This window comes from Meriones unguiculatus, chromosome 7 (genome assembly GCF_030254825.1).
Source record: "Meriones unguiculatus strain TT.TT164.6M chromosome 7, Bangor_MerUng_6.1, whole genome shotgun sequence".
NCBI lineage: Eukaryota > Metazoa > Chordata > Mammalia > Rodentia > Muridae > Meriones > Meriones unguiculatus.
In genome coordinates, this window is record NC_083355.1 from 17,774,138 (window position 1) to 17,787,089 (window position 12,952).

The following is a 12,952-nucleotide window of genomic DNA, read 5'->3' on the forward strand; positions in this document are numbered from 1 at the left end:
GAAAGAGATTCCTGATTCTAACCTCCTTTACTTTGTTTCCTCCCTGACCATGGCCAACAACTTGTAACCAACCCCTCAAAATGACAACAAACATCCCTTACCCACTGAATGAACAAAAACTACCTACCCCACTTCCTGGGAATAGGGGCATCATGTTCTTAAAATTGCTTCCTGCTGTCTGGGGGCAAAGTTTTCTTCTGTGGACCCCAAGAAAAATGGGATATTGGCCAAGTCCTGAAAGAGCTAGCTGTATCTTGTGCTGTCCAGTCTCTATGGGATAGGCAAGGGCAGGCCTTACTGAAGTCCTGGGAGAAATAGTATGTGAGGCAGGACCATCAGAGCTGGCCATTTTGAAATTGATCTGGAGGCAGATTTTTGAGGAAAAGGTAACTGAGGCAGTCTGTGAGCCTGGATCATTTGGGATACTTGCTTTGTCTCCGTTGGTATCTGGTCTTTTTGCTCTGAAAACACAAATTTTTAAAGGCAATATTATAGGTGCATTTCCACATTAACATATCTATGGAATGTATGGTGTGCACAGATCAGCTAAAGATGATTTTCTGCTCTGTGTTTGAGCAGCTGAGAGGCTCTGTCTTTCATCTGTCAACTTTGTAAGTCTGTTTGGACTGTGTAACCAAGCTGTGATATAAATCTCTGTGCATGCTATATAAAAGGATGGCCTGTTATAGTAAGTCATGAGGACTAAGTAGCTAAAAGATTCATTGGTTATACAGAGATATTCTTGTCTTGGCTAGCAGGAGGTCTACCCTGGTGAAATCTAATCTTTGTTAAGTTTTGATGGTAACTGTATTTTTTCTTTTCTTTCTTTTTTTTTTTTTTTTGTTTTTTGTTTTTTGTTTTGTTCGTTTTTCAAGACAAGGTTTCTCTGTGTAGTCTTGGCTATCCTGGACTCATGGTAGACCGGGTTGGCCTCAAGCTCATGGAGATCTGTCTCCCTGAATGCTGGGATTACCGTGTGTTTTTTTCATTCCCTGTAGAGACATAAGCAAAACCATATTCCCAATGCAAAAGTATTGCAGGCTTGCATTCTGATGCCGACACACCCTTGTAGTACATGGCTTGATCTAATTTCACATTTTTTACTATAATCCAGTGTCTTGCTGCTCTTCCTTTTTCATTAAGAAAATTTAAAGTTAACAAAACACTATTTAGTCTGTTCCCGGAAGTCTTTACTCTTCCTTTTTGTTTTATATGTATTTCTTTTAAGGTGCAATTATTTCTTTCTACAACTGGTTGTCCTGTAGGATTGTGTGATATACCTGTAATGTTCTCTATATTATAATATGCAAAGAATTTCTTCATTTTCCTTAATATATATGTGGGACATTATCAGTCTTAATTTGTGTAGGTATCCCCATAATTGCCATTATTTTCAATAAATGCATAACTAATGAATCAGCTTTTTTAGATTCAGAGCAGTTGCCCATTGACCCTTGAATATGTATCAACGGTATGGTGTACAAACTTTAGTTTTCCAAATTCTGGAAAAAGAAACACATCTATCTGCCAGATTTCATTTTATTTTTTTATTTTTCAAGATAGGGTTTCTCTGTGTAGCCTTGGCTGTCCTGGATTTGCTTTGTAGACCAGGCTGGCCTCAAACTCACCGAGATCCGCCTGCCTCTGCCTCTCTGAGTGCTGGGATTAAAGACATGCACCACCACACCCAGCACCACATTTCCAATTAATAATTAGTTTCTTTATTACTTTGTGCCAGTGGACCTGGCAAACCTGTATGAGACCGAATATGAGTAATATGTAATGGATAGTTTCTATTTCTGATTACCTGTTGCAGTTGCATAAATAACAAAGTTAATTCTGGATTATCAGGCACAAATTCAGCAGTTTCTATATGCAAAACAACTCTTTCTGCATATTGAGAGTCAGTAATTAAGATTCAGGAAACTCTAATAATACCATAAGGGCTGCATACAACTCTGATTTTTGCACTGAAATATATGGGCTTTGGATCATTTTACTTATTTTGTCTGACTTATAGCCTGCCATTCCCAACTTATTTGTATCAGTATAGAATGAAGGTGCTTTAGGAATTGTTATTTTCTTTAAATACATTGGAGAATCCAGTTAGTCATTTTCATAAACTGCATGTTTGCTTTTACCATATTTGTCATTAATTTCTCCCAAATAGTTACTACATTGGTGTTTTGACTGTGCAAGAGTATTGGATCCCCCAGAACAGGAGTTACAGACAGTTGTGAGCTGCCATGTGGATTCTGGGAATTGAACCAGGGTCTTCTGCAAGAGCAGAAGGGCCATCTTCTGCAAGGGCCATCTTCCAGCCCTACAAATTATTTCTAGTGGTTGTTGCACAAAATATGACACGAAGCTGGACTATTTAACATTCCCTGTGCAAGCAACTTTTCAAATTTGTAATTGGGGGGTCACTGCTGCAATACCAACAGCCCTACTCCTAAAGTGGTTGACTGACAAGCCTGTGATGGCCTGTGTGCAGACAGTGGGCACAGGTTGTGATTGGCCTTTGTGACATATATCACCACCTTCCCCAGGAGCATCTATCATTTCTCTTCTAATTTCATCCTGAGTTGTCTCCAGGACTGCAAGAATGTTAATTTGAGTGCCCCATTTTGTAAAGGATCCCTCCCCCGTAAATTTATGGGTCTATCAACCACATAAGGTCTCAACTTTCCTGTTTGCCCTTCTGGTCCCACATATATAACCCATCATATACTTCATCTTATTTGAGATAACTTTCCAATTCCTATAAACTGTGTATAAACCTTCTGAAGTGGCCGTTCTGGCTTACAAGATTTTTGGGAAATGATAATCACATCAGCTCCTGTATCCACCAAGAATTTTAATTTTGGTCTCTGATCATTAACCACTATTTGCCAGAACACATGTTTCCCAGTACTTCTAAATCTCCCTGTTCTTTCTACTGGAACAGCTTTGCCCTTAATGTAGGGAAACAGTAACAACTGAACAATTCTATTCCCTGTGTTAATTTGTTAATTTCTCTCTCTCAAAATTTTACTACTTTTTGGCAATCCCCATTTATAAAACCTGGATGCGCAATGAATCTTTGGGAAGTTAATCCACTTTTTCCCAAGATCATCCCTGTCTCTGAAGGCAAAGTACCATAAACACCAGTGGTTATTTTGTAACATTGTACTTTGGGGGCCAGGACAAGAAGTTTATCCCTGGCCAAATCTAAAGCTGCATTGCCTTCAGCAGTGTGTGTGAGATCAGCAATACTTAATTGCTGTTTCTGACTGCTTGTTTCCTTCTGTCTGGCCAGAAGGAAACAGCTGGTATTTTTTGCTGCAGGACCTTGGGCTGGCAGGTCCATTTGTTTCCTGATGGACATGGCAAGTGATTCCCGTGTATGTGCCTCCTGGAACTGTACTCATTAGTCCAGTGATGCCCTCTACCACATTATCTGCAAGCCCACGGGAAGCCTAGCCATTCCATTGCTGGCAGAAATGGCTTGTTTACTTCTCCAGAGATATGTTCCATATTCCTCAGTTAATGCGCCTGCCAATTTCTTTGTAAATGGCCACATTCACCCACAATTAAAGCACCAAGTATTTTGGTATCTGAGACCTTTAGTCGTTGCTTGTCCTATGATATTGGCACGATGCTCATGAGAGCCAAGATTAGTTGTGTGTCTCATCCATTCAGCCTTTGGTGTTGCTTGTCCCTTTAATGGTCTGATTACTCTCTTACAATTGGTATTAGAATTTTCAAATGCCAGGGTATCATCAACACCTGTCTGGCACTGATCTTTAACAGTGTTTATTCCCTTTGCTCTATTTCATCGTTCTATATTCACAGCCTCCTCCCACTCCCATGTTAACCCTTGTAACTGCTGACCAGCCTCTAGTACAGCTGTTGTTACCAGACCCTTCCAATCTTGGGGAATAGTTCTATTTTGGGTAGCCCAGTTACTTAATATTTGTTTAACAAAGGGGGAATGCATACCATAGGAAATAGTCTTTTTAAAATGCCTCAGATACATCATTTCCATTGGCTCCCAAGTCATCTCATCCCAACCATGGTCAGCACCATTAGCAGGCATGTGCTGCACAACTATGGGAAAACTGATGGCGACTTACTTCATTATCCCAGGCCACTCCTGGCTGTGCCTGAGTGATTGGCCCTTTCTCTCGAAATGGGTTGCTTTTCTTTAACCCTGTCACCCTGCCCGGCCTCTTCCTCCTGGCTCCACCTGTCACCTCTCTAGTTGCCCAGCCAACTCTGGCTTTCCTATTTCATCCATTTTTTTTTTCTTTCTCAGGCCCCTCCATATGAACTCACAATTTTTCCGATTGCTCAGCCACTCTCCCAACCTTTTTTGAAATGCAATATAGGAAGAAGATGAAATAGAAACTGCCCCAGGAGCAAAGCAGGAGAGAATCAGTGTCGGTAGCCACAACAAACTTTTGCTGACACCCTGAAACAGAGCCTCCGTTCCTCCACACCTGCCATCTCCTCTGAGCATCAGAAACCAAGGTTCCCATTATCCAGAAACACTGGATGCCATTATAGGCATACTTCTTTAAAGCTATTTTATTTGGGTTCTTATATCTATCACCCTTCTCCACCCCAAATCCTTCCAACCCCCTAACACTAGGTAGGCGAAAAAGAAGTTTAGAGGGAAAAGGGAACGTATACCTCTTTAAACTACTTCCTTTTGATCGGGGTCATCAGGTTCCTGGGGGGGGGGGCAAGTCCAATCTTCTTCATCAGACTATGCAGCAAACCAGCAATCTAGCAATAGCAAATGCCACATCAGGGGCCAGCAGCATCGGGAACAGCAGCAGGGGGAGCAGTGGCCAAGGCCCTCTCGGGGCTCTCTCATTCATACCCTCTCCCGAGATCCCCAAATTAAACTATGCAGCTGGCAAAATTCTGCTAGCGCATGAGGCATCATCACCTGTGAAGCAGCCCCTTACCTAACACCTGGGATTAAAACAAAAACATTTATCTGACATCACTGGGTTTTTAAGGAAACCAAAACTCTCACTACATTGCCTCTTTTTAATTAAAAAAAAAATGGCTCTTTCTCTAACATTTAATAAACTGTATACAACAAGAACAATATTTGTTTGTTTGTTTGTTGAGATAAGGTTTCTTCGTGTAGCCTGGGCTGTCCTAGGTAGGCTAGGCTAGCCTTAGAACTTAGAGCTCCTCCTGCCTCTGCCTCCCGGGTGCTGGGTTAAAGGCATGAGCCACCACCACCACCTAGCTGGAGCTCAGCTTTCTTAGTAGTTGTTTCCCAAAGAATTTGTGAGCATTGGTTATGTCACCTCCCAGTGTACTCATGCTTGAGTCTCCTTTTCTCTGTCACCGGGTCTGTGAGTGGCCATAATTGTGGAGTAGACCCAAGAAGGATATGCAAAAGGAAACTGGTTTTTCACCTTTGGAAAACACTGGTGATATGGCAAGAAGCCATCATGTCACAAGGTAACTTTCCTCCCATTATTTCTCTCCACAGCTTGTCTTTAGCTTCAATGATAAGCTCTTTGGTTTACTGGTGAAGGATATTGAAGCCATGGATCCTAGCATCCTGAAGGGAGAGCCTGCGTCAGGTAAAAGGCAGAAGGTAAGCCCTTTTCCTAGACTTTGTTAGGTAATCTTTCTGATGACTTGTGCAGGCTGATATGTTCCCAGCTATTCTCCTGGTGCAGAAGCTTTTCATAGTGTGTGCTCTCCCTCTAAACTGCTAAGACCTCACTGTTGCTGTAGGCAGCATTGCTACTGAAATAGGAATTAAAGCATGCTAAGCTGGGAACCACCCGCAGGTCCTCTGCAGGAGCAGGATATGACCTGTAATCTCAGCACTTGGGGGGCAGAGGCCGGCAGAGCGCTGTGAGTTCAAGGCCAGCCTCATCTACAAAGGGAGTCCAGGACAGCCAAGGCTACACAGAGAAACTTTGTTTAAAAAAAAAAAAAAAAGGCTGGAGAGATAGCTCAAGGATTAAGAGCCACTGCCTGCTGTTCCTAGAGATCCTGAGTTCAATTCCCAGCAACTACATGGTAGCTCCAACCATCTATAATGAGATCTGGTGCCCTCATTTTGGTGTGTGTGAAGACAAGGCTCTCAATCCATAAAATAAATAAATATCTTTTTTTTAAAAAAAAAGAAAAACAACAACAAAAAAACCCCAAAACACTCAGAAAGAAAAAAAGCAAACCTAGCCACAGATCTACTCATAATTTGTACTTCTATTCTTAGTGGAATACAGATATCTATAAAAACTATAAAGATGCCAACATTGCCGCGTAGGAATTGTAGAAGATAGCCATGCGAGAAGCAGATGTAACTCACATGACTGTTTGCAAGGTTTGCTTTGCACAGAAAAACTTCCTTGCCCCCCGAGTCTAGCCTCGCCCTGAGACGTCTACCGCCTGCTAATTGTCATCTTTCTGTGCAGATTGAAGTAGGGCTGGTTGTTGGAAACAGTCAAGTTGCGTTTGAAAAAGCAGAAAACTCATCGCTCAATCTTATTGGTAAGATTTACAGTTTTAGAAAATTTCAAAAGAAGTAGAAGTGTGTCTGATAGTGCATATGACTCGTGTAACGTGATTTTCAGGTGTGGAAGAGGGGACCACCCCCTGAAGGCTTGCCACGGAATATTTGTACTGTCAGATGTGCTGATACAAGGCCTCTAGCCTTTGTCTGGAGTGCCCAGTCCAACAGAGACAGTGTGAAACACATAGGCACATTTTAATTTCCTTTTCTCATACCCGTACTAAAAATGATTAAAGGAAACAATGACATTTTTTAGTTTGAAATTCTAAGGTTATTTTAGGCTCACAAAGATTTGTGAAAGTAGCTCAGAGAATCTCTGCAGCCTTTGCTGGTTTCCCCGGTATGAGTGTTACATAGTACAGTTACCCAACCAAGTTCATGTGGGTTTATTTATTTATTTTTTATTGCTGCTGCCCAAACCACTGTCTTTACTTGGATTTTCCCAGGTTTTCCATTCTGCCCTTTCTCTGTTCTAGGGTCTCAGTTAGGGATCACCCCACCCTACCCGTAGTTTTTCCGTGTGCATCTTCTCCCATGTCCAACAGCCCCTCAGAATTTCATTATCTGTTATGATCTTCAGCTCCAGACAGCCCCTCAGCTAATTGCTGTGTTAAATGAACTGTCATCACCGTTCTTTGGTGATTGAGAGATGACTGTGTGCTTAAACTCTTCCCAACAGATTTGTTCTGGATTACTAGCTTTGCTTTGATACATTAAGATGATGCAGTTTAATCTCTAAGAATAGCAATTTATGTAAATATTGATGTATTAACTCAAATTTATTGTTGATGCAATTATATTCATGTCTGTCCCAGTAAAACAGAGAAGTTTTTCATTAGCTACACAGTCATGTCCAAACTTCCTTACTTAACTTTGTTTAAATGTGTGGGTTTTTTTTTCAGCAAGTAATTTACCAGTCTCTATTATTTATTTCTCTTTCACCTGTTAAGCAAAAAGTTTTTGTTTTGTTTTGTTTTGTTTTGTTTTCACTAAGCGTGTGTCTGTGTTTGTATGGTGAATATGTGCACGGAGGACAGTAGCCCCTGGAGGCCAGAGGATGGCTTCGGACCCCCCGGACCTGGAGCTGCAGGTGGTTGTGAGTGCTGGGAACCACCCGCAGGTCCTCTGCAGGAGCAGGATATGATCTTAACTGCTGAGTCTTCCCACCAGCCAGACCTGCCTTGAACATGTAAACCTCTGGCTCCGAGTACTCAGGGGAGCTAGCATTAAAGGCATATGGATAAGTGTGCTAAAAAGCAACCCATTCTAAATTTCATTATATTTGCGAATTCTTTTATAATCTACCTTATGGTGTGTGTGTGTGTGTGTGTGTGTGTGTGTGTGTGTGTGCACGTGTGCACATGTTCAGGCACGTGCGGCACGGCACATGTGTGGAGGTCGGAGGACAATCTGTGAGTCAGTTTTCTCCATCTATTGTGTGAGTCCTGGGAACCCAGCTCAGGTTGTCAGGCCTCAAGAGCCTCAACTCACCAAGCCACACAAGTAATCCTTAATTTGCTTTTCTCGCTTAACATGGTTCAAGCATCTCAAGTATATCTCTACAGTATGATGGTAATATCAAAAATATGTCATTTTTATGAAGGATGTATCATAATGTCCTGACACAGGATATTTGTGTGATTTCCTTCTACTTTTCTTATGTACGCTTTTTGTTAAGATCCCTTATCCCGAGGAAATTCTATAACTTTTGGACTATGTAGGTGTTTTCAATAACTTATGTGAAGATGTGATTTCATTTGGAAAATGAATTTGTGTAATAATTCGGCATACAGTACGTTTGACCACAAGAGGGCAGTACAGTATAAGCAAAATGTTTTTGATAGCCCTCTAAAGGAAATCTTTAGTCTACAAAACTCTAACCAGAAATTCTCTTTTTTATCTGAAGTCGTTTTTCTTTTTTTTTTTCTTTTTTCTTTTTTTTTTTTTTTTTTTTTTTAGTGTGATATTTTCTTCCTTGGCTTTGTAAAAACTGTATTTCTCCCTTTTGTTTAGAGTGTACCTTGTTCTTTGTGTCTGAAATAGGTGTAGTTCTCCTGATTTACTTTAGGTGGCGCTCTGACATTTAAGCAGTATTTACCCTTATGAGAGAATTTGTAAGTGTACCTTTTGCAGTCATTAAATCCCTTAGAATGTTTTCAGACCTCTGTGTACATGTGACACATTCCACACACCTTAGGCCGAGGGGCTATCTACCAGCATCCGCCTACTCTAGGTAAATAAATACATGGAGCGAGTGCCCGCTGTCAGCAACATTTCTGGAGCTAGTGGAGTTTGTATCAGAAATGCATACAGTGTTTCCTTTCAACAATTAAGTTAATTTGGTTGGATTAAAGGTTAATGAAACTGAGTTCCACGGGATGATTACCGGTAGGCTAGACGGCATCAGTTTAGTTGGTTTTGGAAGTTTATTACTGACCATGAATGGAGCGGGACAAGCTTGGTAAATTAGTCCTACCCTTCTCGCTAGAAAATCCACCAAGAGTGTGCCGTCCACCTTCACAGAACAGCTGTGTGTCAGTTCGCTTGGGAAGTCCAGGGGCGTCTGTCCTTCTTATACTCAACCACGGTGCTTTCTGCACAAATTTGACTCTTATTTGTTTGGCACAGGCAAAGCTAAAACCAAGGAAAATCGCCAGTCGATCATCAACCCTGACTGGAACTTTGAGAAAATGGGAATTGGCGGTCTGGATAAGGAGTTCTCAGATATTTTCCGACGAGCATTCGCTTCTCGGGTGTTCCCTCCGGAGATCGTGGAGCAGATGGGTGAGTTTCTGACCAACGCCTGTGCTGCTAAGAAAGCACAAGCTGACGATAAGCCCTTCTCATCATTCTGAGATGACTTTTCAAATCCACACAAGTATTTCCAATTATAACTTCTTAAAAAACAGAAAGAAAAAAAAAAAAAAAACCAAAAAGAGCCATTAAGTTTTGTGAGAAGCCCTTAAAACATTTACTCTTACAGGAGGAATAATAGAAAGAGTTCTTACGGTTGCTCTTGTTTGAGAAATGGTTCGGCATTCTGAAGACCCACTGTGGGTCAGGTTTACCCGTCAAACTGTCACTATCCATCTGACTGAGGACATTGCACGGAGGCTGGCTGCTGCTCTGTGTTGTGCTGTCTTATGTCCCGATCAGCACTTCTTCATGTCTAGCAAATGGATACTTGGCAAGGTTTTTAACTAGATAAGTCTGATCCCCAAAGACAGACACAGGAGGCATATGGGAGTTTCCATGCTGCGTGAGAAGAAACACTCACTCTCTTCATTTGTCACTTTTTTTTCTTGAAGGTTTATTTAGTTTATCTGTGTGAAGTGATTCCCCCTCCCCCCGTGGAAATACTGTCAGGACTGTGTTCATATCCGTATCATTTGTTGGACTGGAATGTGAGTGGCAGAGCATCTAAGAAAGGAATTCATAATAGCCCCTTGCAGACTGAGTGTAAAAACGGGACCCAGAAAGCTGGAGGAATACAAATGTACTGCTCCCCTCACCCTCACTCTTCCTCCTTAAATGGCTACCGGGAGATAAAAGTATATTCATCATGGTGGATGAGAGCAGCCCGGCAGCACAGAGCGCCGGGTTGCATGAGCCAGCTGTGGCAGTCGCTTTTCTGCCTGGTTGCTCACGCTGGCAAATCACAAGCACGGCACACACCTGTTGGCCGGGTAAAGGTCGAGTTTAGAATTGGATTAAGACAAAATGACAGAGACCCTCATCACCTTGAAATGGCAGTGACATGCTTCTTATCTGCAAGACACAAAGGCCAAATCCATAAAAAAATCAGAACTTTAATTTGGAAAGTTGGAAGCAACGTGGCCATTCACTGCCTACTGAGGTGTTTCTTGAGGCTCGGTAAATCCTCACGGTGTTTTGATCAAGACATGGAAATATTATTTAAATATACTTTAGGTAAAAACAGTTGATGGGATGATTCTCAACGTTGCATGTCGTTCTCGTGGCGCCTTTTTACTGGTTTCATGGCGGGGGCCCGAGAGAGGGAAAGGATTCAGTGTCTTTGACCGTTGGTGGAGTCCCACCACTGAGTAGGAAATCCAGCAGGTCTGACGTTCAGCCTGGACCCGATCTGTCCCTGTTTTGGAGGAAATGAGCTGGAGTAGATGTTTGTGCGGCACTTGTGCTTGTTGAAATCTGAGGGCTGCTTTCCTGGGCCTTCTTTGTGGCTTTATTTTTCTACTACACTTACCCTTTTTTACGACAAATAAAATAAAATAACTTTTATTCTTTTAAAAGTACCCTGCCATGACTTTCTTCCATCAAGAAGCAAGAATTGTCAATTTAATTTAAATGACAGCCTGCTATAAAGCTACCTTGGATTTTGAGCTGATTTAAAACAAAACAACAAATAAACAGCAACAAAACCTTGCTGTTTTCCTTTATCTTTTTTTTTTTTTTAAAGGAAGCTTTATTGCTCAGGGTTTGATATCTGAGAAATAATTATCTTCTATGTAGATATCATTTCTTGAGGTTTCTTCTTTCCTTTAAAATTTGGGGGCATTAATAAAGCATTTCATTGCCCTCTAAGAAGATTTGGTTACACACTTATCATTTGGCTTGGTAAAAGTAAAAAGTGTTCCACAGAGATCAAGTATACACTTGACCTTTTGGAAAAGGCTGAGAAACAATCAAACCAAATATAAATGAAATTAACACATGTTCCTCCGTGGCTGTTTATGTTCCTTACTGTGTTAGGTGGAAATAAATTTGATTTTTTTTCTCACTCCTTGTTCAATAAATAGATTTAATAATATACTTTGTGGGTTTAATATTTAGACAGTGTATGATCAGTTAAATCAATTAAATGAGAAAAATATTTAGAAAGTAATTCATGTAGATTAAAAGGTATTTGTAAGCCTTATTTAAAATAGAACCAAACTTTATTTTGGGATTAACAAATTATCTCTCCTGTGAAGTCTGGAGTTATGATTACTTTGAAATAAGAATGCTAATTGTATTTTTTGCACATGTGCATATATCTTTATATGTACGTCAAGATTTCTAATTTAAAAAGTGAGATGTCAGTAATTTTTTTTTTTCTCCAGCCATTGTGTTCATGAGACTGAGGGTCATGTCTTTAGGTAACTTATATCTTCCATTTGGTTGTAAAATTTTATATTTCCTTTTAAAAACTGAAAATAGAGATTAGAAACATACAGAATATTGTGCTGAGAATTAAGATGACTAAGGGATTTAACCAAGACCCAGTTATGAGGTAAAACCAGAGAGCAGGTGAGGCAGCACTCCGGAAAACAGCCATCATTGATTCCAGTCTAGCATCTTTGTTGTTAGGTACTTTCAAGCATGTCTATACCTTCCTGCTTTTTAAATATTTTTTTATAGAATTAAAACTAAGGAAGTCATAGTCCGGCCTAGTGGCGAACGCCTGTAATCCCAGTGCTCAGGGCGGCAGAGGCAGGCAGATCTCTATGAGTTCAGGGCCAGGCCGGTCTACATAGCAAGTCCAGGACAGGCAAGGCTACACAGAGAAACCCTGCTTCCAAAAACCAAAAGCCAAACCAAAACAAAAACCTAGCTGGGCATGGTAAAACATGCTCTTAATCCCAGAGACAGGCAGATCTCTGTGAGTTCAAGTCCAGCCTGGTCTACAAAGTGAGTTCCAGGACAGCCAAGGATACATAGAGAAACACTGTTTCAAAAAACAAAACAAAATGATCAAACAAACAAACAAACAAACAAACAAAAAAAAAAAAAAAAAAAAAAAAAAGGAAGGGGCTGGAGAGATGGCTCAGAGGTTAAGAGCACTGGCTATTCTTCCAGAGGTCCTGAGTTCAGTTCCCATCAACTACATGGTGGCTCACAACTATCTATAATGAGACATCTGATAATAAATAAATCCTTGTGTGTGTGTGTGTGTGTGTGTGTGTGTGTGTGTACTATAAAAGCCTAAGGAAATCCTTAAAGAGAAAATAAGTCACATAAGGTTCTAGAGATTGAGTGATGATGGCTTTGTGGGAATAGGAAAGGGCTCAGCTATGCTGAGCATCCACTGAGACTTCTGTCCTATGTCCATCAGTCTGTTTCCTTTTTCTTTTCTGGTCTATAGCAGTCAGGCTCACTCAGACCCAAGCAGGGCAGGTCTTTCTTGGAAACGGTGAAAAACTAAACCTGTGTGTGACAGCTAGTGAACACCAGCTAGAGTGTCTCCCAGCCCCGGGTGACAGATGCTTAATCAGCAACTCCCTGAAGCCCTTGTACGGAATAACAGCGCCACTGTTCGTGTCATGCTGCGTAGCGTGCAGCATGGCAGCAGGAACACCAGAAGCTAGCGTTGGGAGGTGAGTGATCTCAGCGTCTAATGGCTGCCCTTGAGCATTCTCCGGTGTCCTGTTCAGACATTTACCGCGCTTACTCCTTGCA

The 12,952-nt window shown here is 41.2% G+C and overlaps 1 protein-coding gene across 2 annotated transcripts in view; it reads left to right on the plus strand.

Annotated features, from left to right (window-relative positions):
- Positions 1–12,952, plus strand: part of Nsf (N-ethylmaleimide sensitive factor, vesicle fusing ATPase) — a 130,030-nt gene that overhangs the window by 37,378 nt on the left and 79,700 nt on the right. For both annotated transcript variants that reach the window (XM_021631893.2, XM_060386589.1), the window contains exons 6-8: positions 5,498–5,605; positions 6,438–6,513; positions 9,164–9,319. In XM_021631893.2, the coding sequence (XP_021487568.1) occupies positions 5,498–5,605; positions 6,438–6,513; positions 9,164–9,319 (340 nt within the window). The remainder of the gene's footprint in view (positions 1–5,497; positions 5,606–6,437; positions 6,514–9,163; positions 9,320–12,952) is intronic.